General features: G+C 36.5%; 1 protein-coding gene across 5 annotated transcripts in view; it reads right to left on the minus strand.

Annotated features, from left to right (window-relative positions):
* POLA1 (DNA polymerase alpha 1, catalytic subunit) overlaps positions 1–26,961 on the minus strand; it is a 382,299-nt gene that overhangs the window by 285,780 nt on the left and 69,558 nt on the right. For all 5 annotated transcript variants that reach the window (XM_087938181.1, XM_087938180.1, XM_087938182.1 and 2 more), the window contains exons 21-26: positions 26,469–26,598; positions 26,002–26,115; positions 25,497–25,596; positions 24,579–24,703; positions 15,293–15,442; positions 12,695–12,817 (exon numbers count right to left, since the gene is read on the minus strand). In XM_087938181.1, the coding sequence (XP_087794307.1) occupies positions 12,695–12,817; positions 15,293–15,442; positions 24,579–24,703; positions 25,497–25,596; positions 26,002–26,115; positions 26,469–26,598 (742 nt within the window). The remainder of the gene's footprint in view (positions 1–12,694; positions 12,818–15,292; positions 15,443–24,578; positions 24,704–25,496; positions 25,597–26,001; positions 26,116–26,468; positions 26,599–26,961) is intronic.

Below are 26,961 nucleotides of genomic sequence, written 5' to 3' on the forward strand. Positions count from 1 at the left end.
ATGTTCAAATTTTTTATTGTAAGATTTGTATGTGTTTGTGTTTATTTGTTTAATAAAGAAACTTTTTAAAAAATGCCACACATACATAATTTACCAAGCAATCACATGAAAGAACCTTCCATGAGAATTAAAAACTAAGTTTTATTATACTCCAGAACAGAAAAAGTATGCATTCACTGGATTTCACATCTCTTTTATCTAATTGGGAAAAAGAAATGTTTGTGCTGTTAACTCTGACAAAAGTACTCATTGATTTTAACATAAATAAATGAAAAGTTGGCAAAAAATTAATTAAGTATACTTTTTACTTTTCCCAAATCTTTTGCTGAGTTTTACTTGTTTTATTGAGATACATAATTCTCAGTTTTGCACACAGAGTTCCAATGTTCTAGCCATACTATTACAATTAATGTATTAAAATAAGATTTTATTTGTAAGTTAGTGTACTTGGTAAGCTATTACGGTCATTTATCCAATAGCATAAACAAAAAAGATGACCTTCAGGGCAACTGGTTGATAATATAGAAATATTACCAGAAAGGCATGCCATATTTAATTTTGATCATTTTAGCATCCCCAAAATTACATGTCATTGTTATACTCTGGTCATCAATGTAGCCATCATTCCCCACGAGAATTGATTGTGCATTTAGTCACATTCTACATGTGTGAATTTTCCTCTTGAACTATAGTAATTGGCCAAATGCTTGATAAAAAGTTCACATACTGCAATCTTGCATCCTATTATGCTGCAGAGATCCGCTCTCATTAAAAAAATGTATTGTTGCTGATGCTGATTTTTAAACTGATGCTGATTTTTAACCTGTCAACTCGAAAAAATGCAAACAATAATATGCATGAATAGACAGAAAACTTCTGTGCTATGAATTATTATTGAATGTAATTCATCTTCAATTTTTTCACAAAAAGTTAAATTAAACTTGCTAGATTTATATTATTGTCAATAAAATCCATAAAAATGTTATAATTGGCTTATATGGTTTCTGCACTTCATTTTCCTTTGGATAATTTAGAAATAAGAGGAATAATAATTGTTAAGAATAATGGAAATGCGATCTAAACTGTCAATCGCCAAAAATTAAGTAAAATATTTGCAATTCTACAAAAAATTCTCTTACCTATAATGGCATGAAGCTTATACTGTAAGAAGTAATTCATTGCTTAAAGTTTAAAAATGTATAATCCTTCATTTATAAAATCTAGTATAGATAAAATGCCTATCCATGTTTGTTTTACACAAGTCATTATCAGGATAGAGGGTGGGGGTGGAACTGTGCAAGCTATAATGGGTGAGTGGAAGGATATGAAGAGCAGTACCAAGAATATGATAATCTTCAATAATCCAAAACAACAATAAGCAGTTTCTGGCTTGATTTCACAATAGCTCTTTCTGCTCCTGGTTCTCTTAATTGTGCCTTTTCTGTTTTCACAAGTAAATCCCAAGATAAATAAAAATCAGCTTTCAGAATTCTGTCATGAAAAGTAATTAGATCATATCTTCATCTCCATATTGTCTCTATAACACATATAATTGAAAAGCAATTATCAATTCACTAATAAACCTAAAGTAATATATAAAATCAACACTTACCACATTTCAGTAACAGTACTAGTGGATGGAGATATCTAGATTTTATTAACCATTCATCAGCAATTAGAAAAAAAAGTCTCTGTAATAGATATTTCTCTTAAAATGGTAGTATAAGCACTCTTTGCAAGTGCCAACTAGGAATCTGAAACTTTTTCACAGTTTTGGCGAAGAAGAATGTATCAATATTATAATAAAAATTAAACATTCAGGACCATAGCTCATTTGGCTTTTCCTCCCGCATTGAATAGCTTAATAGCTATTTTGCCTCAATTTTTCCTTTTGTAATTGGATGGATGGACACATGATTGTTTATGGTAACCGGAATGGGCATAAAAGTAGTAGTAGCCCCAGAGAAGCTATCAACAATTCAAGAAAGATTTACTGTAACTCATTAAAACTCAATTGTCAAAGAGGCTTAACTAATTAACAGGATGAAGTTAACATTACTCTAAGGCAGGGTTGTCAAACCTGCGTCATGTGGGCTGGGTGCATCATGCATTGACCACAACCCCACCCGGTTTAGTGAAGGGGAAAAAGTCGCTATATGTTACGTGACGACACCGCGACAACGCAAGTTTGACACCCCTGCTCTAAGGGAAAATAATAGAAGGGAAATAATACAGAATTGCATGCTGTTGGGCTAAAAGCCTCAAATCATTAAGAATAAATTTTTAAAAAGAGGCATGGAACTAATAGAGTACTACAAACTAGAGACTATTAATAAACTATTAGTACCAACTGTTCTCAATTTATATACACACATAAGAAAGAAACAACAGAACAGATGGATACAAAATATACAACGTCACTGAAACCAGGAAAAGGCCAGGGACAAATACCAAGCTAATACTGATACTTGATAATTGTGATAATCTACTACCATGCATGCCTTACATGCTCCCTCTGGTAAGCGAAGTTGCTTGTCTTGGCAAAGAATCATTCTTCATAAAAAAGACTAAATTAAAGTAAGATTGCTAAATCATTTCACAAATAACCAAATAAATAAAGTTCCAACTGTCTTATCTTAGAATCCATATTTGAAAAGCAAATGTCCTGAATTGGGGGGTGGGGGAACACCACAAATAGGTATAGGAAAATGACCATTTAGGACTACATCATTAATTCTGATAGAAATACATAATTCTGATACATGCACAATGATTCTGGTTCTAAATTGTGTTAAAATAAAAATAGTCAAAAAGTTCACTTATTACAAAATTGAAAATACAGTAACTGTTAAAAGGAGTGAAATTAAAATACGTTACTACTAAAGTCGAAAATACCAGGCAATAAATTTTCATAGAAAAAAACTCTCATGCAACCAGGAAAAACACTGTCAATGTTAATCTATTGTAGTTTTTTAAATATTTAAATAATATTTTTCATATTAAAATAATTTTGCTTTTGTCCCGTAATTATTTTGAAGAGTTACTTCCAAAGAAGTCAGAAAATTACAGTCACACTGCTAAATGTAATCACAGCACATCAGTCTAAATGCTTTAACAGTGCAATAGTCATTCTATCCATGTGAAATCTGAGTCTTCATCTAAATATGTATAATTATCAGATATTTTAATTATGTGAATACATTAGTAAAAATAAGGCAAGTATCGTTTGAATTTAACTGAATGAACAACAGTAAAAAGCTGATAAATATTGTACAACTGAACTGATATTTCATTTGAATCAATGGGTCTTTCATTCAACCAGTGCAATGTGAATTTCAAAATGAGTTTGGGAAACAAGATGTAGGATAATCATTGTTTAGATTACAGAACATGAAATGTTTCACCTACATAACTGTGCTTGCATTCCATATTTTTAACTTGATCCTATTCAGGTAGTCCTTGACTTACAACAGTTCATTTAGTAACTATTCAAAGTTAAAACAGCACTAAAAAGTAACTTATGACCGTTTTTCACACAACCATTGCAGCATCCTAATGGTCACATAATCAACATTCAGCCGCTTGACAACTGACTCATATTTATGATGGTTGTATTGTCTTGGAATCATGTGACCACCATTTGCAACCTTCTGATAAGCAAAGTCAAAGTGGAAGCCAGATTCACTTAACCATGCTACTAACTTAACTGCAGTGATTCACTTAACAAGTGTGGCAAGAAAGGTAATAAAACAGGGCGAAATTCAGTTGACAACGGTCTCACTTAGCAATAGAAATTGTGATCATAAGTCGAGTATTATCTGTATAGAAAAGTAGACGGAGAACTTTAGTATATTATTCAGTAAAAGATTTTCTCATGTTACTGAACAACACTATGCAATTTTTCCATAATAAAAGATAACAGCTAGAAACTCTCTTGCTTCAGTAACTTTGAAAGTCATATCAGTAACCTACTAAGAATCTAAGGATTATGTTTTAAATGCCAGGATAGTTGATAAGAAAACTGTCATTCAATAGTTTCAACCTAGCATACATTACAGAAAACTGAGAGGACAGTTTTAATTTCTCCCAGATTTTTTTTCCTGTGCAACATTAGTCTTGTTTTCATGGATAGGGAAAGTTTCTTCCAAAGTTTTAAAGTATAAAAAATACCAGGTAAGGTGTCTTTAAAAAAGGATAATATATATTAGTATAGCTTGCTACTTGACAGCAAAGACTATGGGGACTCCCATTTTCAGGAAATGATGAATGAATATAAATATTCTAAACACCTTTTGCAAAGGATTTTATGGACTCCATGACCATGGACCTTTCTCAGGCGGTATGTTTGATCTGGTCTGTTGTAGACACTGAGCGGAAGGTGATCTGTGGAACAGCTTTGGAAAAAATTTCTATTTTAAAAGTCAGGATATAAATAACCTAAGCAAAGCAACCATATAATTCCATGTATCCAGACAGATTCATGAGAAGCCAAATGGTCTTTTAATTTTTCATTGCCTACAGAAATAAATATTAAACAATTTAGTTCTTAATTAAGTTGCTTGTCAACTTAAGTACACAGTAAGATATTCTTCAAATGAAAAACAAAACACCAAAATGCTAAATATTTTAGAGCTCAGTCCTAAAGCTAGAATGAGGGATGATCAGATCTTCTGTTCTGAACTGAAGCTGTGTCAAATCAAACTGTGTCAAATCAAAACCAGTATTTAACTAGATCAATGACTACATAGCAGTTTATTATTCATTATTTCAATCTCCAAAGGGAACATTGGAACAAAATTTTATGATTACTTTTCTCCAGTATTTTCCCCAATGCTGGGTACTGACAACAAAAGGTTCAAATGTTTACTTACCGAACTGGTAGTAAAAAAAATTGCCAACAATCAGCTGGGCAATGATCAGCTGTGCCGTGCGATTTAGATTAGCTAGAAAGCAGGAAATCTTCAGATTTCCTGCTTTCTAACTTATCTAAATCACGCAGCACAGCTGATATCTGCCCCCACCCGCTTCAAATGCTTTTCTTCAGTGCCCAGGCTTCCCTGAGGCCTGCTAGGCCAAAAACGGGATGCGGGAGGGTGCTGCACAAGAAAAAAAAGAGAAACAAAGGGAGGAAGAGGAGAGAAAGAAAAGGAAAAAAAGAAAAAGAAAAGGAGGGAGGGAGGGAAAAAGGAGAGGAAGGAAGAACCACAAACCTTGGCACAAGATGCAGCTTCAGAGAATGCTTTGAAACATTTCCAGGGCTGGAAGGTACCTAGAGGTCATCTAATCCAATCCTGTTCTAGAAAGTGAGTTTCTGTCTTTTGACACCTCCCAGTCACATGACCATATAGCCACGCCAACAGAACCGATAGTTTAAAAAAAAATGAATCCCACCACTGAGCTACATCTATATAGAGAGAGGCTTTGGGTTTTAGGAACTCCTAGATTTGGTGATTTTCCATTTTTAATTCTGGCTTGGCTTGTACTACCTCAGAACAAAACTAGAACTCAGTTTTGGAGTTCTCCTGAACTCATGGTTTCTGTTCAAAGAGTAGGCGTCAGCCATATACAAATCTTTTCATTGTTCTGTGTTATGTGCCAAATTGCAATCTTTTCTAGATCAGAAGGCACTATACATTGATAGCCATACTTTGGTCAGCTCTTGAGTAGATCATTGTAAAATATCATATATGGTGCTGCCTTAAAGAACACCCAGAAGCTTCAAATAGTCCAAAATTCAGCAGTGCAAGACCTCAGGGAGGCCAATCTTAAGTAACCAAGCAGCCAGGATGTTAGGTAGCTGGAGCTATACTTAATTCAAATCCCATTGGGTCCTAAATAAAAGAAATGGTTTTTTTTTTTTTGCATAGAATTCCATATGTACAAATAATTTAGAACCATCCTCAGGAAAGTGCCAGATAGTGGAATCTTCCCAATTTGGTCAGAATTGGATGAAAATGAGTACCCCACTCTCTGATATTCTGCCTCTTCTTCAATATTGCAGGCAGAAAATAGTGACAAGGGCAGTTTTAGTTAGGATTTATCTTTAATTTAAGGAAAATCTACCCTGTTAAGAATCATAGGAAACAGAAAAATGTCCTCCATTCCTTCTGCAGCTAGGATTTGTCCTATAGTAGCATGGTTCCACATAGAAAGTGTCTTAATATGTTTATTCTTACCAGTTAGATGTTGTAGTTTTTTAAATGCTTTATACAAATCCTCTAGACATTCAATACACATCAAAGAAACCACAGTTTATGCTATTAAATGGTAGGATTTGAGTAAAACAAGTATATTATTTAGTACTGTTAAAGTGTCAGTTCAAAAAATCTAGATGCGTGGCACCAAACGCATGAGCAGCAGCTCACCAAAAGTAAGAAGTTTTGTTTCAAGTGACTCCATGTTTTGCAAAACTCTGTGGAATTAGTTTCCATAACAAAGTATTGGCAGTTATTTATCAGCATTTCCATGACTGAATATTCCACCTTATGAAACTGAATGCTCCATAGAATCTCAAATGATACCAGCTAGAAATATATAGAACTTTTGTTATTCCTGAGAACGAAACATCAAAGTTATCTAAAATATTAGTATGTGAAAAATAAGATTCTGAGTTCTTGTAAGTTTCTTTAATCTTGTAGTTGAGTTTATCAAGTTAACTTCCACTGAATTAAAAAATAATACTCTGCTTTTATAGTACACAATTATGCAGGAAATGTGTGACCTTGCACAAATGTTTAAAATTAAATATAATTTAAACTAAAAGTTTATAGTATCTTTAATTTCTTAATGAATACAAGAACTCTATCACCATCTCGTGAAAAATTTAGTTTAGTTTACTTTTAGTTTACTTTATTGTCATTGTACCTCGTACAACGAAATTAAATACCATCTTCAGTGTACATTATGACTATGAAAATAAACACAAACACACAATCTTCACATTCTATACATTGAATTGAAAACCCATGATATTGCATTAATATTGCACTATACAATAGAATTCAATAGAGTTGCTGCCCTGGGACAGAAGCTGTTTTTCAGCCTATTTGTCCTTGTTTTTATTATCCTGTATTGTCTGCCAGATGATAATAGTTCAAAAAAAGGGTGCCCAGGATGAGATGGATCTTTGAGAATGTTTTGAAGGCAACGGGAGCTATGAAGCTCTTCCAAAGAGGGCAAGAGGGAGAGGGCAACCAATGATCTTCTGGGCAATATTAACCCTCCGGAGCGCTGTCCTATCTGCCACTGTGCAATTGGCAAACCATACACAGGTGCAGTAAGTTAAGATACTCTCTATGGTGCAGCGGTAGAAGGTCACCAGCAGTTTTTCATTCAGTTGTTGTTTTCTGAGAAGTCTTAGGTAGTATAATCTCTGCTGGGCCCTTTTGACCAGTGCTGCAATGTGAGAACCCCAGGTCAGGTCCTCTTTTATGGTAACACCCAGAAACTTAAAACTGACCACTTGCTCCACTCGGCCTCCATTGATAAGCAAGGGCTGGATGTCTGATCTGTTCCTTCTATAATCCACTATAAGCTCCTTGGTCTTATTGGTGTTGAGGACCAAGTTATTCTCTCCACACCACAAAAGCAACCAGTCCACCTCATCTCGGTAGGCAGACTCATCCCGCCCCGGAGATGAGTCCCAACACTGTTGTATCATCTGCAAATTTAGTAATAGTATTACTAGAATGAGCGGGAATGCAGTCATGCACATAAAGAGTATAGAGTAAGGGACTCAACATGCAACCCTGTGGTGTACCAGTGTTAAGAATAAGGGCTGAAGAAGTATGATTACCTAATCTGACCCTCTGTGATTGGCCAGACAGGAAATGAATAATCCAAAGGCAGCTTGAATAAGAAAGTCCAAAATCCAGAAGTTTAGACACTAGTCTATGCGGAGGAATTTTGTTAAATGCATAACTAAAATCTACAAAAAGCATCCTCACATAACACCCACCCACCCCGCTGTTCTAGATGAGTCAGAACAGCGTGAAGAGTGATGGCGAAAGCGTCCTCTGTAGATCTATTTCTTCTATATGCAAACTGGTGTTTATCAAATGTATGCGGAAGACCAGAAATGATGTGCCAGCAGACCAATTTCTCTTTTTTTAATATAACAATATCTTATGTACCCTTGCAGAATCCCCCTTTCAATTAAGTTTTCACCCATTATCTCTGTGTCTTCTAAATAGGCTTATACCCTTAATCCTTGTACGTTTTCCCTGTTTCTCTATATCCTGTTTCTGTCCTTTGTAATTTATTTTCCTTTCCCTCTTCCCCCTCTTCTTCTCCCTTCCCTTTTTGACCCCTTCTCTCTCTAATTCTGATTATCTCTTCTGTAATCCTCTCTTCTGTTTCTTCCTAATGTTGTAATTACTTTTCAAACTATTTTTGGGGGGGTTGTTTTTTCAAATCTTAAATTTTTCATTCTCTTTCCCCCCTTTCCTTTCTTTTCCCCGCATAGAAATACATGGTTATTGAAGATGGCTTCTTCTTTGTCCCGCCCTTCTTGTTCTACAGGCATTTCTTGTTGTTTCTCATAGTTCAGGATCTCCATTTCTAAAAATTGAAATACGAAGCCAAAAGAACCTCTTCCTTCTTGTGCATCTTTTCTGTTTTTTAAGTTCCATTCTCAATTCTTCCAAGAGTGATACCATTTTGAAAACTTTTAAACAACCACCCGATTAATTTTAACCCTTTCGATCCAATAGCCAAAAATCCAAAAATCACCAAGTAATCCAAATAATCCAAAGCTGTTTCTTCTTGCTTCTTTTTTCCACTTTCTCTTCCTGGGGTTCTCTTGTTACAAAGTTTCAGTTAAAATGTATCTTTTAGGAATCTTGTTAAAGTTTCACTGTTAATTCCTTTCACTTCCAGGTGGTCTCCTCCATTTTTCCAGATCCCACCCTTTTGTTTTTTTCCTTCTTTTAAAAGTTTTTGAGAATCCAGAAATCTTTATTATCCCTTTGACATTTTATTTTCAGCTTAAATACCTGTTAATGTCAAAGTGGATTTTTTCCGGTTTCTTGCTTAAATCTCTTCGTTGTCAATATAGGGAAGAAAAGAAAAAAAAACCAAATCCTTTCCCTTTCCTCTCTCATTCGCCACTTCAAAGTCTTCTTTGGGAACAATGTTGTTCTTTATAATTCAAATTCCAGGGTACCTTATATTGTTGCTTTTTCAGTTCGACCCGGTCAGCCAAAAACTTTCTCTTATCTTCCTCCTGCACATTCTTTTCCGGTCGAGTTCTTCTTTGAGGTGGCCATTTCTGACCACCACTGCAACCACCTTCGGGAAAGGGAGTAATAGCCAGCTGGGGAGGAGAGATGCGACTCTCCTCGACCCTGCTGGCAGTCTCCCCCCTCTTCACCACCTCTATGGGGTGGCTTAGCCCTGAAACCAGCCAGCTCGGGGAGCTCCAGCGGCAAGCACAGATCGAAACTGCGCACGATCCCAGATTTCAGTCTGTCGCTGAAGAGACTCAAACCGGAACCCAGCAGACCAATATCTCAAAGCACTTCATGATTATAGAAATGAGTGCCAGTGGTCTGTAGTCGTTGAGGTTATTGATAGGGAACTTCTTTGGCAGCAGAACAATGGTGGAAGCCTTCAAACAAGATGGAATAGTGGACTGAGATAAAAGACCGATTAAAGATCCTGGTAAAGACTCCAGCCAACTGATCAGCACAGTTTTTAAGTACTCTGCCAGAGACCGTCAGGACCATCAGCCTTTCTAGGGTCCACAGCCCTCAAAATGTTCACCTCCTGTTCCATCACAATTAGGGGGAAGGGTACAATTGGCTGGTGGCTGTATTTTAGCTGTCTCTGATGTCTCCACTTCAAAGCAAACAAAGAAATGATTCAGTTCCTCTGCCAATGAAGCATCCCCCTCAGCAGGGATGACATTGGTCGGTTGATGGTTGGTTATTTGCTGAATCCCTCACCACGCCTGCCTCATGTTATTGCTATAAAAATTATCCTCAATCTTCCTCTTATAATCAGTCTTGGCCTTCCGAATATCTTTCTTCAGACTAGCTCTGGCAACACTACATCTTGCCCCATCATCGGAACTAAAAGCCTTGGTCCTGTCACACAAAGGTGCTGAACTTCCTTGGTCATCCAGGGTTTCTGATTGGGATAGATCCTAATACATTTATCCACAGTGATAGCATCTCTGCAGTGTTTGATATAGCACAGAATAGCTGCAGTGTGCTCTTCTAGGTCGGGGTAGGAAAAGATGTCCCAATTTGTGTTCTCAAAACAATCCTGAAGTTGTTGGGAAGCATCTTCTGGCCAAGATTTCACTGTCTTTATTATAGGCAGAGCCTGTCTCCTAAGAGGGATGTATGCTGGTGCTAAAAGCAGTGACGTGGTCTGATTGTCCCAAATGTGGTAATTGTATGACCTTATAACCATGCTTTGTCCAATGTGTTTGCTCCTCTAGTAACACACTTAACATGCTAATAGAATTTAGGGAGCACTGTTTTTAAATCAGTTTTATTAAAGTCCCCTGCTATGATATGCTCAGTATCAGGATACTTATTCTGCTGATTACTAACAATGTTATATAAGAATCCCAAAGCTATGGTAGTATTGGCATCAGTTGGGATATAGACTGCAGTAATCAAAATCATGCTGAATTCCCATGAAAGATATATGGGTCTACATTGAAGAGTCATATACTCCAGATCCATGGAGCAGTGGCTGTCTACAATCTTTGTATTGATACACCAGCTTTTGTTCACATAAAGGCTTAAATCTCCCCCTTTGCTCTTACCAGAATCTCTACTAATAATTATACTACTATCAAATTACCAATTTGAGATTTTTTGTTAAAACAATATATGCAATATACATTGACTATTTATGATTTGATATATATTATCAAATTATTACCAACCAGGGCTGAAACAAAAACCTATTGTTATTTTATTTTTACAGCAGGAAACACTTCAAAAAACAGAAGAAACTGAGCATTAAGCTCAGAAAAATTTCCTAGTGGCAATAATATAATATTATATAATAATTTTAATTAATTAATAATTAAACCTTTAAATAAGCTAGTTTCACTAGGTGTGTTGAGCTATAATTTTCTACAAAATTATGTCAGCTATAGTTTACATATGCTTTCTAAAGCAAGTCAAGGTTGAACTGATACCTCCTTACAAATATCCACACAGGTTCCATCCTTACTAATAATACATTTATGAACACTCTTTAACTTAGTCAGGCTCAATCTGAGAAATAAGGTTTTCATCTTATACCTACTTTCTATGGCTAAAATGTCATTTATGAAAATACTTACTTAGCATTCTTAACAGAACCAAGTGAAGTGCCATGGTTAGAAATAAGTTCAATGCACAGAAATCAAATCAGTTAAATGCTCCAAAATATGAATTCAAAAAAGTTTCCATTTTGGTCTGAAAATCTTGAACTAAAATATGACTAGTGTTAATCAGATCTACTATAAATATTACAAACAAGGAATTATCAGTTGTTTTTTAGAGTACAGCTGCTACTCTTAAGTAAGACAGTACTTGACTTAGCATTTTGTATTCAGAAAAGAAATTTATCTGCTGCCCCTATAAAAATATATATCACACCATATGTTCTGATGGAAGAGATCACCGAATAGTTAAAAGTCCCTTTTTCTAAAGAAGTTACTTTGAGTCTGCCATAGAATATTTCTGGAAGACTGAAATGTTCTGATACTTTCTCCTTTAGTTAAATCCTGTGTCAAAATTGTGTCTCTTAATTTTTTTAATGAAAAGTTTGTTCCAATAATGATTTATTTATTGCTCCTCTCCTCCCCAGTATCCCAACCATCTTTGAACTTCCTGTTTATTTTAATTACATAAAAACAAGTTGATTGAAGACAAAGCTATCACATTGAATGAACAAAGCTAAACCCTTCCTAGCCCACTTTTCTAATCAAACAAACAAACAAAACATAAGTCCATAGGGAGTCAGAACTCCATATTCTTTTCTGGGAGGATTAATACCTACTTAATCATGTAACAGTCGGAAGATGCCATGACTATAGAAATTTTTAAGGCTGTTCTTCTAAACCACAATCTTTGCTCTAGTCCTAATATATCTAGGCTAATGGTCTGCCATGTCAGTTAACAGCAAATGTCATTTATTAATTATATAGTATGCTAGTGAAATACTTCCTTTGTCATTCAGAATTTCACTGATCAAACCCATTCTTAAACTTAACAGCAATATATTTTGCTACTCTTAATACCAAACAAGTAGCAATTTATATTTGTGTCACATATTCTCAGGAACAACAAATTCTGCAACAAATTTTGCCTATTTTTTAATTTACAGAATTTTAAAATTAATTCAAATTAACTGAATTGATAAAAAAACATTTTCAAATCGATATTACTTAATATTTGGAGGCTTGATATCAGTTTTATTACTCACAGTCCTACAACCCTGCCAACCTTTAGGAAGGCCTTGAAGATTTCATTCTTCCCGAAAGTACTAGACCAATATGTTTATGTGAACTCGTGTTATTTTATTTATTTTTATCATAGTTTATTAATTTTTAATGGTGGCCAAAGTATGGATGGTGAAAGGGTAACCCTAATAACCAAAGGAAAAAAGAGAGAGAAACGAATAAATTTACCATCCTATACACCACCACCCACAAAATAATCAACAGTACTTATTATTTCTGACTTACCTCTCTACCTTTGAAAGTCACCAAAGCAGCAAGGGGTTTTGCATAAAATCTACTGTAGGAAAATCCAAGGCATCCATACATACTATTAGCTGTAAGTTTCAGCGCCTTCTGCCTGATATCATACTGCGGAAAAAAAACAACTATCATAATCAGTTAAAAATTATTTTGTCCTTTTAATTGGTTAAAGTAAGAACATCCCAGAGAATATAGAACCATATTTTAAAAATTATTAATGTCATTTCCATCCTGTTTTTATACATTTGGCATTCAAGAAAATGAGCAGCAATTTAACAAAACAAAACATTTAAACCATAGTAGCTAAATTTTACTATTTTTCAGGGTTTTTTTTAATATCCCTGGCTTAAGCAAGCTAGTTTTTTAAGAGAAAAAATATATACCACATATTTACAACGTTTAGATTAGGGTCAAATACAGGTAGTCCTAAACTTACAATGATTTGTTTAGTGACCATTCAAAGTTACAATAGCTCTAAAAAAAGTGACTTAAGACCATATTTTATACTTACGACCCTGCAGCATTCCCAAGGTTACATGATCAAAATTCAAAGGCTAGGCAACTGACTCACATTTATGACTGTTGCTATGTCCCAAGATCATATAATTGCCTTTTGTGATTGTCAGCTGGATCTCCAGCATGGGTTTCTGCAGCATGCTTGCTATCAGCTGCCATAGAAGTGAGGAGGGGGGCTTGGGCATTTGGGATAGGAAAGCGAGCTGGTATGTAGCAGTCCCATGAGAACTGGAAGGGAGGTTTGTATTCATGAATTATGCCATTGCTGAGTGGAGTTCTTTATATTCTGTCAAGGCCAACCATCCTGAGACTTGATAGAGGCCTTCCTAAATAACAATATATAGGTAGTTCTTGACTTATGACAAAATTGAGCCCAAAATTTCTGTTGCTAAGTGAGAAATTTGTTAAGTTAATTTTGCCCCAATCTATGACCTTTCTTGTCACAATTTTTAAGTGAATTGCTGCAGTTATTGCTCCAGATGCAAGAAATACCTGAAGAGTTGGATGTTGATTGGACTCTCAGTGCTGATCCTGGAGGGGAGAGATTTGGGGTAACTTTCAATGTGTAACCTTCGCACGTTTTGAATCAGATCTTGCCTTGCTTTCGCTATCATTTCAAACTTAGTAAAAAGTCTTCAACTCTTCTTTCTTGAGTTTTGCATGGAGGCAGGCCTGACAGTGACCTTCTGACAAGCAGAAGGTCACTAACTTAATAATTGCAGCAATTCACTTAACAATTGTGACAAGAAAGGTCATAGGTTGGGGCAAAATTAACTTAACAAATGTCTCACTTAGCAACAGAAATTTTGGGCTCAATTTTGTCATAAGTCAAGAACTACCTATATATTGTTGTTTAGAAAGGCCTCTGTCAAATTTTATTTTTTGTTTGCTTCTTTTTCTCTGTATCTCACATTAAAATATAGCAAGCATTTCACTGCCAATAAGCATATATAATTAATCTTCCCTGATCCAATTTTGATGGGGTTTTGGAGGGCAGAAGTAAATTTGCTCCAGTACTGATAATATATTAGATTTCTCCCAATCTGGTCTTTAGACAATTTTGACCCTCATCCCTGTGGACATTCCAGATAGCTGCATATTGTAAACCAGGTAATAAACCATTCTGGATGAGAAACAAGGACTCTCACTTCACACTTCACCAACCATTCTTCCCTTCTTGCCAGCTACTGCTGATTTTTGTTTCTTTGTGTCAATTTTATATGCCATTATGTCATCATTATACATTCTGGAGAAATCCTCTATTTTAAACTTTTTTAAAACCCTATGTTCCTTATACTATAAATCTTACCTTGAACATTATCAGATCTTCTTTCATTAAGAGTGAGGATGTTTTTCCCTGCCCTACAGCTATATGCTATTTGAAATGGTATAAAATGGAGGACTTGAAAAACAATCAAAATATAAACCTAAATTCTCAACAACTGATTTTATTGACATTATAGAATGGATACTTTTTTCTTGCTTCTTTTAATATTGCTATTTATCCAGGGATAAAATTTAATATTATATTAAAGCAAATATTCCTAATTTGCATTCAAAGCAAGAATTCAAACAAGTTGGAAAATGAAGTTAGTGATGGTTAGGGCAGGGGCCGCCAACCATCGGGCCCCGGACCGATACCGGTCCGTGGAACATTTTCTACTGGGCCACCAGTTTGCTGGGCGCCGCCATCTTGTTTTGATGAGAAAGTGCTTCCGGTGAGCTTTTCCGGTTGGAAAGTGGCGTTTGGGTCCTGAAGGAATCCTCGTGCCTTAGTTTCACCAAAGGGGGGGGCTTCGAACAAAACTAAAGCACGAGGATTCTTTCAGCACCCAAGGCAAGGCGAGCCAAGCGTCCATCCCGAAGCCGTCCTGAAGCCCAATGACAAAGGTACAAAGGAGGAGTTGAAGGTGGCGGGGAGAAGCGGGGGACGGCTGGCTGGCCGGTCGCTCGGCTCGCCTTGCCATGAATGCTGATGCTGGTACCGGGCCGCGGATCATTTTGTGATGCCGGTACCAGGCCGTGGCACAAAAAAGGTTGGGGGCCACTGGATTAGGGTACCTTTACCTGTAAGTAAAGGTCAGGATGCAAGTCTGGTTGTTTCATCAGCTGTTTCACTTGACGCCTTCGCTCAACAAGCTTCTTAATCTCTTTAGGCAAGATTCCCATTTCTAGAGATGAATCAGGTAATTCAGGAATTTCTTCTTGGTCACCATCCTGTGAAATAATAAGTTTGACATATAAATATTATCAACATACTTGGAATCTCACAAATTTTCTTGGATAAAGAGCATATAGAATAAAAATCAAAGTTAACGTCAACAGTGCACTACACTGAAAGGGACAAGATAAGATTTTTAAAAATGGAGTTGCAATTCATCTTTTTCAGAACTGCAAGCATGAAAAACCATTCCAAAATGTCAAATTCCATCACAAGCACAAATCCGGAAGCATTTTCCAAATAAAAACAAAATTAAATATATTCTTTTCTTTGAATGATGCTATCAATTTAACCAACTCTACTTTTTTTCTTGTGGAAATTGATATATATATATATATATTTGTATTATTAATATTTATATCATTTATATTAGCAAAATTCATTATACTCTTTCAGATTCTTTAACCTTAAAGGGAAAAAACTTTTTTACATCCATTTTAAAACTCTAAACTTCTTTAAAAATATTTATCAAATCAATAAATTCTAATACATCTTTTTTTTAACTTCATCTTAGTATACTTTCAGATATACTTTCAATAATATTTTACAAACTTTAGTAATTACTCAAGCATTATATATAAAGAAAAAATCTTTGATTTTGCTTTTACTGATTAAGATAGGTTCATTGTTATAGAAACGGCTAGTATATATTATGGTATAAAAGTAAAAAGTTGAGGCTATAATGTTTATTTTCTTCTACTATGCTAAAGAGTTGGAAGTCAACACCTTTTTTCTTTTTTCCCTCTACTTCACATTCTTTTTCCCATTTCTCGTCCGCTAGTTTCCTGTTATTTTCATTTTTCTTTGTATTTTATATACTGATAAACTATTTAAAAAGTTTAATACCAAATTGTCAAAAGTTTTTTCCACATCAAGAAAAATAATGGCCATTTCTGTTTGTTTGTTTTTTAAATCTTATCAACAGCAGAATATACCTAATATTGTATCTCATTCATTTTTTAAATTCATCTGATCTGGGCAAGATATATATGTTTTATTAAAAAGTCACTTATTTTCTTTGAGTGTTTTGCAGGAAAGAAGTTACAATGTAAGTTTGCTAAAGAAATACTTCCTTTGATTATTTGGGGGAGTCAAATCTTTCTAAATCAACATAAATCAATTTTGTGGGAAGTTTTTCATGCTTCTGAATTTCATTCATTACTTGATTTAAAAATTTAGCCAAAATTTCTTGAAAATTTCCTATAATATATTCTAGAAATACCATAAGATGGTACTTAAACTTCAGATTTTAATTGACTGTTTCTCTCATTTGCAATTGTAGATTGAAATATCTGAATATTAGTAGCTTGAGTTGGTAGTTACAGTATGTTGTTCGTTTGAGCTCTGAGCTTGGCAATTTGGTTGCAAACGTTTCATCCCCATTCGAGAAGACATCTCCAGTGCGCTTTAGATTGTGCTTGTCTGGGGGAGCACTGGCCTTTAAATACCTGAGTCCTAGTCTTGTGTAAGGGTTGTGTAATTGGCTGGCTGTAGTTGCTGAGTCATAGTCCTTGGCTTTAAGTAATGTATATGTGATGCAAATTAGTGCTGGTGTTGTTCAGATGTCTTCGGATGATGTCATGGTCTGGTTTTGGGCTGATTTGATCGGCTACATGTGATGTGGTCTGATTTCTTGTGATCTGTCAAGTTATAACTTTGTTTGCAGCATGGCTGTTTGCTGGTCTTTAAATGCTGCCTTTGGGATCATGCTTGATGTTGTTCTTTCATTCTAAGTGGTTGGTAGATTGGGTCGATATCAATGTATTTGTGAAAGGACCAGACTCTCTCCCCTTCAGATGATAAGAATGAACTTTTGAAAACTAGGTATTCTTTATTGAAAAGGAAGACAGCAAGTCAAATTCAAAGCAGGGTCTAATCCCCCCCCCTCTTTTCTGGGAACATAGTTGAAAAGAGATTCCCAGGAAGTATCTTTCGGAGCTGGATTTTTTTATGGCCCCTTCTCCTCTTGCTATCTCTCCAAGAGGTGAAAAGTTTGCAGACGGGGGGTGTCCAGTCCACAGTTTTAAATCAACACAAGAGTTATGATATTCATGTTACATCAAAAATGATTACTTGTACCCTCCCCCACCCCTTCTTCTTCCATTGCAGATTGGCAGATACACGGATCTGACATATTGCCCTCCTCAAAAAAATGAAAAATCCACCTGGAAGACATAAAACACGTGTTACATTTACAATTTAGGATGGTTTGTGAGAGTATTTCAGGTGAAATTTCCATGGAAATGTGGGGGCTTTTTCATGTTGTTTGGCTACCCACTCATTTTGTGAGGAGGGAAGGTGTTTCCAAGCTACTAAATATTGTGTGGATCCACGGTGGGTGCGCGAGTTAAGGATAGCTTTAATTTTAAAATGTTGTTCCCCATGTACCATAATGGGAATTGGTTTGAGTAGGCTGCAGTGAAATACTGGATGAACCTGCCTAAGTGTCTTGGGGAGTAGGACTCTACAGTAATAGGGTTGATGATTCTGGAGATGGAAAATGGGCTAATTAAATTAGGTCCCAATTTCTTAGAGGGTTGTAATGATTTTAGGAACTTTGTAAATAAATATAAGCAGTTCCCAAATTTGAACGGTTTAGGTTCACAGTGTTTTTTGTCAGCTTGGGCTTTAAAAGCTGCTCTAGCCTCATGTAAGGCTAGTCTGACCACTAGTCAAGTGGTTTGCAAATTATTTATCCACTCCTTGAGGGAGGGAATTTCAGGTTCCTTAGTAGGTAGCTCTGGCAGGGGAATTGAATTCTTGTCCTGTATCTACCTGGAATGGGGTTAAACCAGTGTGCTGTGGACCGAGTTGTTGTATGCTACTTCTGCAAAAGGAAGGTCAGTCCAATTGTCCTGTTGGTAATTAATAAAGTATCTTAAACATTGTTCTAATACGCTATTGGCTCTCTCTATCGAGCCATTAGTTTCTGGATGATTGGTTGAGGACAACCCCTGGGTGGAGCCTAATAGGTTTAAAAACGCCCACCAAAATGTGGATGTGAATTGTACAGCCCTATCTGAGATAATCCGTTGGGGAGCTCCATGGAGCTGATAAATCTGTATTAAAAACATCTTTGCTAATGCCTTGGCTGTTGGGATTTTTTGGCAGGGTATAAAATGAACCTGTTTTGAAAAAAGGTCCATTACAACCCAAATAACAGTGTTTCCTGAACTTTACAGGAACTCCACTATAAAGTCCATAGAGATCTCTATCCAGGGTGCTGAAGGTTCTGCTACCATTTGTAGAAGTCCAAGAGATTTCCCTTGTCTTCTTTTTGCAGCCGCGCAGATAGGGCAACTAGCAACATAGCTTTCAACGTCTTTTTTGAGAGATGGCCAACAAAATTGTCTTTTGATGAGGTGCAGAGTTTTTACAAACCAAAGTGTCCCGCTATTTTTGAGTCATGGCATTGTTTCATGAGGTCCATCCTCTGGCTGGCAGGGACATAAAGTTTGTTTTCTACCCAGGCTAGACCATCTTTGAGTAAGCAAATGTTTTTGTTAGCCTGGAGCCAGTCGTCCTTAAGTAGTGCCTCCTTAAATATTGAAGTCATTGCATTGTCAGTCAATAGTTCTTTCTTCTCTTGTGCTCGGGTGATTACTTTGGTAGCAAGTTGGGTTGGTTGGATCATGGGTTCTACAATTTCAATCTTTTTGCTGTTATATTGGGGTTTCCTGGAAAGGGCATCTGCCAAGAAGTTTTTTTTTCCCTGGGAGATATTTGAGAGTGAAATTAAAATGTTTAAAATATTGTGCCCACCTTACGTGTTTCGGTGAGACTCTCTGTGGATTTTTCAGGGCTTCTAGATTTTTATGATCAGTCCAGACTTCAAAGGGGATTTTGTTCCCTTCTAGGAAGTGTCTCCATGTGAAGAGCGCCCATTATACAGTGTATGCCTCTTTCTCCCATATGGCCCATCTTTGCTCAGTTTCTGTTAATTCTTGGAAGTATAAGCACATGATTACAACTGTCCATGTTCATTCTTTTGGAGGACTGCTCCTACTGCTACATCGCTAGGGTCCGCTTGGATGGCAGATGGTTGCTCTGGGTCTTGGTGTTTCAAGATTGGTTCTGCTGAGAATAGTTGTTTAATTTTTTCGAACACCACTTGGCATTCCATCGTCCAGTTAAGGGGTTGGCTTCAGTTCCCATTCTCCTTTTTTTTTCAACAAGCTCGTGATGGGAGGGTGATATTTGCAAAAGCCAAAATGAACTGACAGTAAAAGTTTGCAAAACCCAGGAAGCTTTGCAGTTGTTTGCAATTTGGGGCAGCTCCAGGGGTGAGATTCAAATTTCTTAATAACCAGTTATATGGGTGTGGCCTAATTTGTGGGTGTGGCTTGGTGGTCATGTGACTGGGGTGGGAGTGGCTTGCTGACTGGGCGTGGCTAGGTGGTCATGTGACTGGGGTTGGTGTGGCCAGGTGGCCATGTGACTGGTAAACCAAATGTAAGTGGTTCTCGCTTAATGACCAGGTCCTCACTTAATGGCCAGTTGCTTATCAAGTGTTTTTTGCAAGTTTCCAAGGCCTGGGGAGCCCTGGAGAGGGCAGGGTGAGGCCTGGGCATGTGGCCATAATGACTGGCAAACCAAATGTAAGTGGTCCTCGCTTAATGGCCAGTTGCTTGGCAAGTGTTCTAATTTACAACTGATCTCTACAGAGATACTTGGCCTGTTTTTGGTGTTTTGACAGTGACATACACATACACACACACCCTTCTAACCCTGCTATTTTTTGATTTTGTAAGGATTTCCTGCTGGAGCAGCGGGTTGGACTAGATGACCTCTGAGATCCCTTGCAGGCCAGCCCTAGATTGCTGTGCTGCTTCAAAGTCTTCTGAAGCCAGGGTTTATGTCCTTTCTTCCTCTCCTTTTCTCTCTCCCTTCCTCCCCTCCTTCCATGTATTTATTTATCCATCCATATATCTCATTTACTTTCTCCTCTCTCCCTTTCTCTTTCCCTTCCTTCCGTCCCCCTTTCTTCCTTTCACTTCCTTTCTCTCTCCCTTTTTCTTTCTTTCCCTTTTCTCTTTCTTTTCTTTCTTGTATCTTCCTTCTCTCTCACTCACTTTCTTTCTCTCTCCCCTCTCTTTTTCCCTCTCTCTTTCTGTATCCCCCTCTCTTTCTCTCTCCCTCTCCTTTCTCCCTCATTCTCTCTCTTTCTGTCCCTTCCTCCTTCCCTCTCTCCTTCTAAAGCCAGGAAGCCCACCTGAAACACACATACACACACAGCCAGGGGTGGGATTCTCCCAGTTTGGCCCTGTTCTATTGTACTATGCCTATCAGAGAATAAGCCTGCAGGCAGGGACTGTGCTTTTTAATCTTTGTGCAGGGTCTTTAAAAAATTACATGCAATCAACAGAAACAAATGAGGCAGCTTAGAAGCAAGAGGATGCTCAGAGCAACCCCATTTCTACAGTATCGTAGAATAAGAACAGCCCAGAAGAAAGGCAATAGCAGGAAGGGAAGGGAAGGGAAGGGGAGGGGAGGGGAGGGGAGGGGAGGGAAGGGAAGGGAAGGGAAGGGAAGGGAAGGGAAGGGAAGGGAAGGGAAGGAAGAAAGAAGAAACCACCCTACTGAGGGCTGCAGAATCATGCAGCCTTTAACGTTTCAGATTGGTGACCCTTCCCAGACCCAACTGGTGCTTCTTATTGTATCTACAGTACATGAGTTTCAGTCCCAAAAATGCTCCTTCTCCCCAGGAGCCCAACCTTCAATTCTGGATGAATACTTCTGCACTCTTTCACTCTTTGTTCCTCAACATCCTTCTTACATTGGATCATAAGCTATTGAACCAGATCAGAACCAAGAACAACAGTTGCAGTTATGCTGCAATGGTCATAAGTGTGAAAAATGGTCGTGTCACTTTTTTCAGTGCCATTGTAACTTTGAATGGTCACTAAATGAACTGTTGTAAGTCAAGGATTACTTGTACAAAAATACAGAAAGCTTCTTTGCTTGCAAAAAGCTGCCCTAAATACCAATCATTAGATTAAAAAGACCTGCAAGCCAGAGTTACAAATCAGGCAGGGTGCCAGAGCAGCTTGAGGAATGAAAATAGTTAAAATGCAGTGATAACTATCAAACAAACAACTCTTGCTCATAAAGTGAAACCCTTTAGCAGAGAGGTCATTTAAGCTCTCCAGGAAAAGCAGACCCAGGAAAAGCAATCCTTAGATCTATTTGCACAATTTAAAAATACCAGCCGCTCTCACTCACTTCACAAGGTATCCTAAGGAAATCATCCAGATTTAAGGAAAGGTCACATGCCCCCCAGAAAGGCAGTTAAAAAAAATCAGTGCCAAGCTTGCATCCTGCCTCTTGGAAGTATACCCTAAAAGGACAGTGCCAGATAGTATTAAAGCAGTGAAGGAAGACCCCCCCAAACAGAAAAAGAAACCATGAGGCAAGAAAAAAATCAAACACAATACAAATAATTAAATCACAACAGTTGCTGTTGCTTGTTGAAGCTGAATAGGGAAAATTATCCCATCAATAAACATAGGATTAAACTTCACCAAGCACAGAATTAAGCTTCACTAAAAACCAGTTTTAGACCAAAACTCAGAAAGGGTATGTAAACTCACGTTTGAATGTCAATCCTTCTAGCTAGCTAAGAAGCCTTGCTGAATGTCACTGATCTTGGTTCCCTGTCATTAAAAGCTTTGCTTCATTATTCAATGATTTCTTCAAAGTGCTGATTGTCCTGGGAAGTATTTCCTCCCAACAGCAGTGTAAAAATCTTAAAACAACCCTTCCCCTTTAAGAAGCCTCACACGCTCCAGAGACAGCAAGTCTAAGCTGTCTGCCAAGAATGTAATAAGGTGGAAAAAAACAAACAGAGATTTCCTTCTAACTACCGGTTCTCCGAACTGCTTAGAAAATTAACAAGGGGTTCTATAGAACCAGATAGAACCGGTAGAAGCCCACCCCTGGGCGGCTCCCAATCGACGACAGCTTTTACTTTTTGTGGGTCCATCTCTATTCCCTTGTGGAATATTCTGTATCCCAGGTAATCATTTTTTTCTTGATGGAACTCACATTTAGAGAGTTTTGCATATAGTTTGGCATTTTGGAGTTTTATGAGAACTACTTGGAATAACTTTATGTGCTCTTCTTTTGTTTCGATGTAGATTAAAATGTCATCCAAATAAACTGTATAAAAAAATCATGGAGCACCTCATTAATTAGTTGCATGAACACAGCAGGTGCTCCTTGTAGTCCAAAAGGGAGCACTTTAAATTGGTAGCATCCCAGTGGGGTGTTAAAAGCCATCTTCCACTCATCTCCTTCCCTTATTCTGATGCGGTAGTATGCCTCTCATAGATCTAACTTTGAAAAAAAAATCCTTCAGAAAGGTGAGCATGTCCTTCATGAGGGTGAGTAGGTAAATATTTTCCATGCTGATGGTATTTAAATTACGGAAATCACTGCAGAGGTGTAGGGTGCCAACTTTCTTTTTGCAGAATAATACTGAGCTGCAGTCGGGTAGATTCAATGAAACCCCGTTTTAGATTTTTATTGATAAATTCTCTAAGTTCATTTAGTTCTCTGGGCACATGCAGTACATTTTTGGTTTGGGAAGCTTAGCCCCCAGCAGGATTTCAATGGCATAGTCCATGACACGATGAGGCGGGAGTTCATCAGAAACTTCTTCACTAAATACTTCGGCCAAATCCCGGTATTCTTTGGGGGATGTTAATGGGTTCAGCAGGCTGGCCGGCCATGGCTGTTTCTCGGTTCTCATTTCTTTCCTTCCCCCTCTCTGTAATGTTTGCAAATGCTATATGTTTTTGGAAATGTACGGCTCCTCTCTTCCAGTTTATTTTTGGATTCCATTTCCATAGCCATGTTGAGTCCTAAGACTAGTGGTCCTTCCATTCCCGGGACTACAATGAACATGAGCGTCTCGCTATGGTTCCCCAGTTCTATTAGCAATGGCTCTGTGGCAAAACTGGCTGGCTCCCCCCCCCCCCAGCTATAGTCCCGTCTAATTGGCAGAGAGCGATGGGGTTTTCCATTCTCCTTAGGTGGATGCCCAATTTCCCAACTAGGGTGGGGTTGATTAGTATAGTGGTATAGTAACTCACAAATTGCTACATCTCGTTTTTAAAAATAGATTTGGTACCATATCAAAGAGATGGAATTGTTACTTTTTCTCCTCCTTCACCTCACCTACTCTCTTCCCTTCCATTAACAGTAGCAGCAATGGAACTTGAACTTTTATTGTCTCATTACTGTTCTGCTCTTCACATCTCATAGGATTTTTTTTAAAGCCAACTGAGCAAGATCAGAACACATAAAAAGAAAAGAAAAAAAGCTGCATTTTGTCCAGAGCCATGGAAAAAAAATCCCAAAATGCATGCTTTGGTACCAATGCGCAGAATACTCAGAACAGCTATTTCAAGCTTGTAACATTTGTAGTTCAGGACATTTTAGCATAAGACTATTATGTACAAACTCAGCCCACTGTTAATAAAATAGTCTTAGGTAAATAAATTCTGTTGCTAATGATCAAAATATTTTCTATAAATTTGTTCTTAATGAATTAATTTTCCTATTATTTTTACAGCTGCATTGGTAATATGCATTGAGATTAACCCTTGGTGACTGACAAATTAATTAAGATGTTTATTCACAGAAAATAGCTAATTTTAAAATTGAAAAAGTCATGAGTGTAGAATTACCTACAGAGAAAATTATCACTTTACCATACCTTCAAAAAAGCAAGAAAGTGAAAGAAAAATAGGAGTGAGAAGAAAAATGTAAGGAAGATTTAATGAATAAAATAAAAGCAATTATTTCTAAAGAACCTGGGGAATTTGTGGAAAAAATGTTAAAAAATAAAGTCAGAAAAGTTAATGTTATTGAAGAAAAACTGAAACAGGCTAAAGGAAAGTGGGCAATGTGTGGGAAGTTGAAAGAAAATTAGAGAAATACAAGTGAAAATACAGGAACATCAAATATAGAATATAGATATTAAATATAAGGATGAATATTAAAAGGAGAAAAGGAGACTTTAATAATTATTAGTACCATACACAATAATAAATGGAGATCAATGCATTCTCAATCCCATATCATTTATTTTACCATCACCAATTAAAATATATTAAGGTATTAACACACCTCTGTTTTTTTGTGCACACTGAAAGACATTCTGTGAACTGTTGTAAAACAGATGTTAAACTCTTGGATAATTGAAGGGTATAAACTATTGAAGTCAAGAAGCAAAATGAACTTGTCATAAAAACCTGAAACAAGAGACAAATTTCTATTATAATATGTAACTCTACAGAAATGTCAAATGATAAAATTTCTTGCTATATGCCCTGCTCTGATAATTTTATTAAGATTCTTCAAAGCATGGGTGTTCAAGTCTTTTGTCTTGCCTGAGCCACACTGAGTGAAGAATTGTGAGGTTTTACGCCACACATAAAATATATAGTTTTATAATATAAAATCAGATAATAATGTTAAAAGTGTATGATTGTATAGTGTCACATTACTAATTATTCAGGACCCTAAGGGATATGCCTGCTTTAAAGTGAAAAAAAGATTGGTAAAGACTACCAGAATACAGCATTCAGATTCTTCAGAATGGCACCAAATGTGAAATGTAAGAATGAAAAATCTGATTTTGGGGGGGAAATCTGTGTACACAAACACTAATACAGGGGTATCAAACTCAAGGCCCGAGGGCTGGATCCGGTCCACGGGGTGCTTAGATCTGGCCTGCAGGGCTGCCAGGAAACAGTGAAGGACTGGCATAAAGCCCTCCTGAGCTCCATTTTCTCTGGCAGAGCGCTTGGGCCACCACAGGAACCCCTGACATGAGTGGTGTCACTGATCACGCTTACCTGCCCCCCCAAAGGTCAAACACAACAACCCTGATGAAATCAAGTTTGACATCCATGTACTAATACATTTGAAAGATATAAGAAACCACTTTAAACAGCCTAATACATATTATTAAATAAATAAAACATATGAGTAATATAACACTATGCAAGACCCTTTATTATTTGATCTAATGTTCATACTTACCAACTTTTGGTTCCAAAACTAAACCTCCAGAATATGCTGCCTTCTTTCGTCCTAACTTTGATTTATTCTGATCATTTTCCAAATCTTCATCTTCTTCCAACTTATGAGGCATAAGAACAGGACAAAATGTAAACTCTAATTCAAGCTAAATACATTGAAGGAAATATTTTTAAAGGGATTATTTGGCTAATAAAGGTCTATATGACAATATGGGATGGATTGATTGGATTAATTATGTATTTCCACGTTAACTTATTCAGACTATTTTAAAAATTCTAGAAACCTTGGCTTCCCACAATTGCACACCAAAGACATTGATTAAATGGGTTCAGGAAAGATGATACAGCAATCTATAGAGGTAACCGACATATGATGAGCTCAAACAAGTGCATACCAATGTTCAAAGACTGAGTCTGAATTAATACTTATTAAATGGTTGACTTAATTATCAAGAACTTCTGATTAGCTTTCAGCAAATGAAAACTATCTGAGAAAAAATACTTACATGCTTCTGCTTTTTGAAGACTTGTTTATCAGGCACAATATAATCTTTTTCATAAAATGCATGAAGAAGCAAGTATTCATTGCGCTCAGCTCGTCCACCCATCAGTGTCCTGGACTGGAAAAAAAATAAAAACAGAAAAAAGAGCCATGTGAGGTAATTTAAAACACAGGTTAAAATTTCAAAAATGGTATTACTTCATCTGTATTTCAAGTGTCTAAATTGCCATTTTGTTTCTATTCTTTTCAGTAAAACAAAGAAAGTAACAACATATTAATCTGGCTCAATCAACAAACCTACATTAAAAATGTCCTTTAGTATGAGAAATGCACTGTAATACTCAAACTATTCTAATTTATTTGTATCTATTCTACTACAAATTAACTACTTTTTATAAATGAGACTATACATCCAACTGAATAATATTTAATAATTGAAATGACTGAATAATTAAAAAACAAAAGGCTTACCATAACATTGCCAGCAATATTTGTAATTTGTAATGCTAGTGGAAGAACATTCAGTTCATACATAATTTGTAAAATGTACTTAGAATCAATCCATGTGTTTTCTAACATGTAAAGTAAATGATGAGAATCACTACAATAAAGGGCGGGGGGGAGACAGAGAGACAGAGACAATTTTAATAAATTCAGATTATTTGTGAATGTACAAAAACCAAAATTGCTGGTTAAAATCTAATGAAAGCCCAATTTAAAAAAAATTAATATCACTTTCAACCACCTGAAGGAATACTTAATTCTCTTAATTTAATCCCTAAACAAGGAAAATGTTATTCAGAAAATGTCTGCAAAGTCATCTGAACAAAAGTATTACTATTTCCCAACATAAATTTGAACATAATCAAGATGCAAACATATTCTCCTTACTTTTTTATATACAAGTTTGTCAACAAAAAAATACAAATTTTAAGTTAACATTAAGAAAAACAAAGAAAAATAA

The sequence above is a fragment of the Pseudonaja textilis genome, chromosome 8 (genome assembly GCF_049901715.1).
Source record: "Pseudonaja textilis isolate UNSWEBS1 chromosome 8, rPseTex1.2, whole genome shotgun sequence".
NCBI classification, from domain to species: Eukaryota; Metazoa; Chordata; class Lepidosauria; order Squamata; family Elapidae; genus Pseudonaja; species Pseudonaja textilis.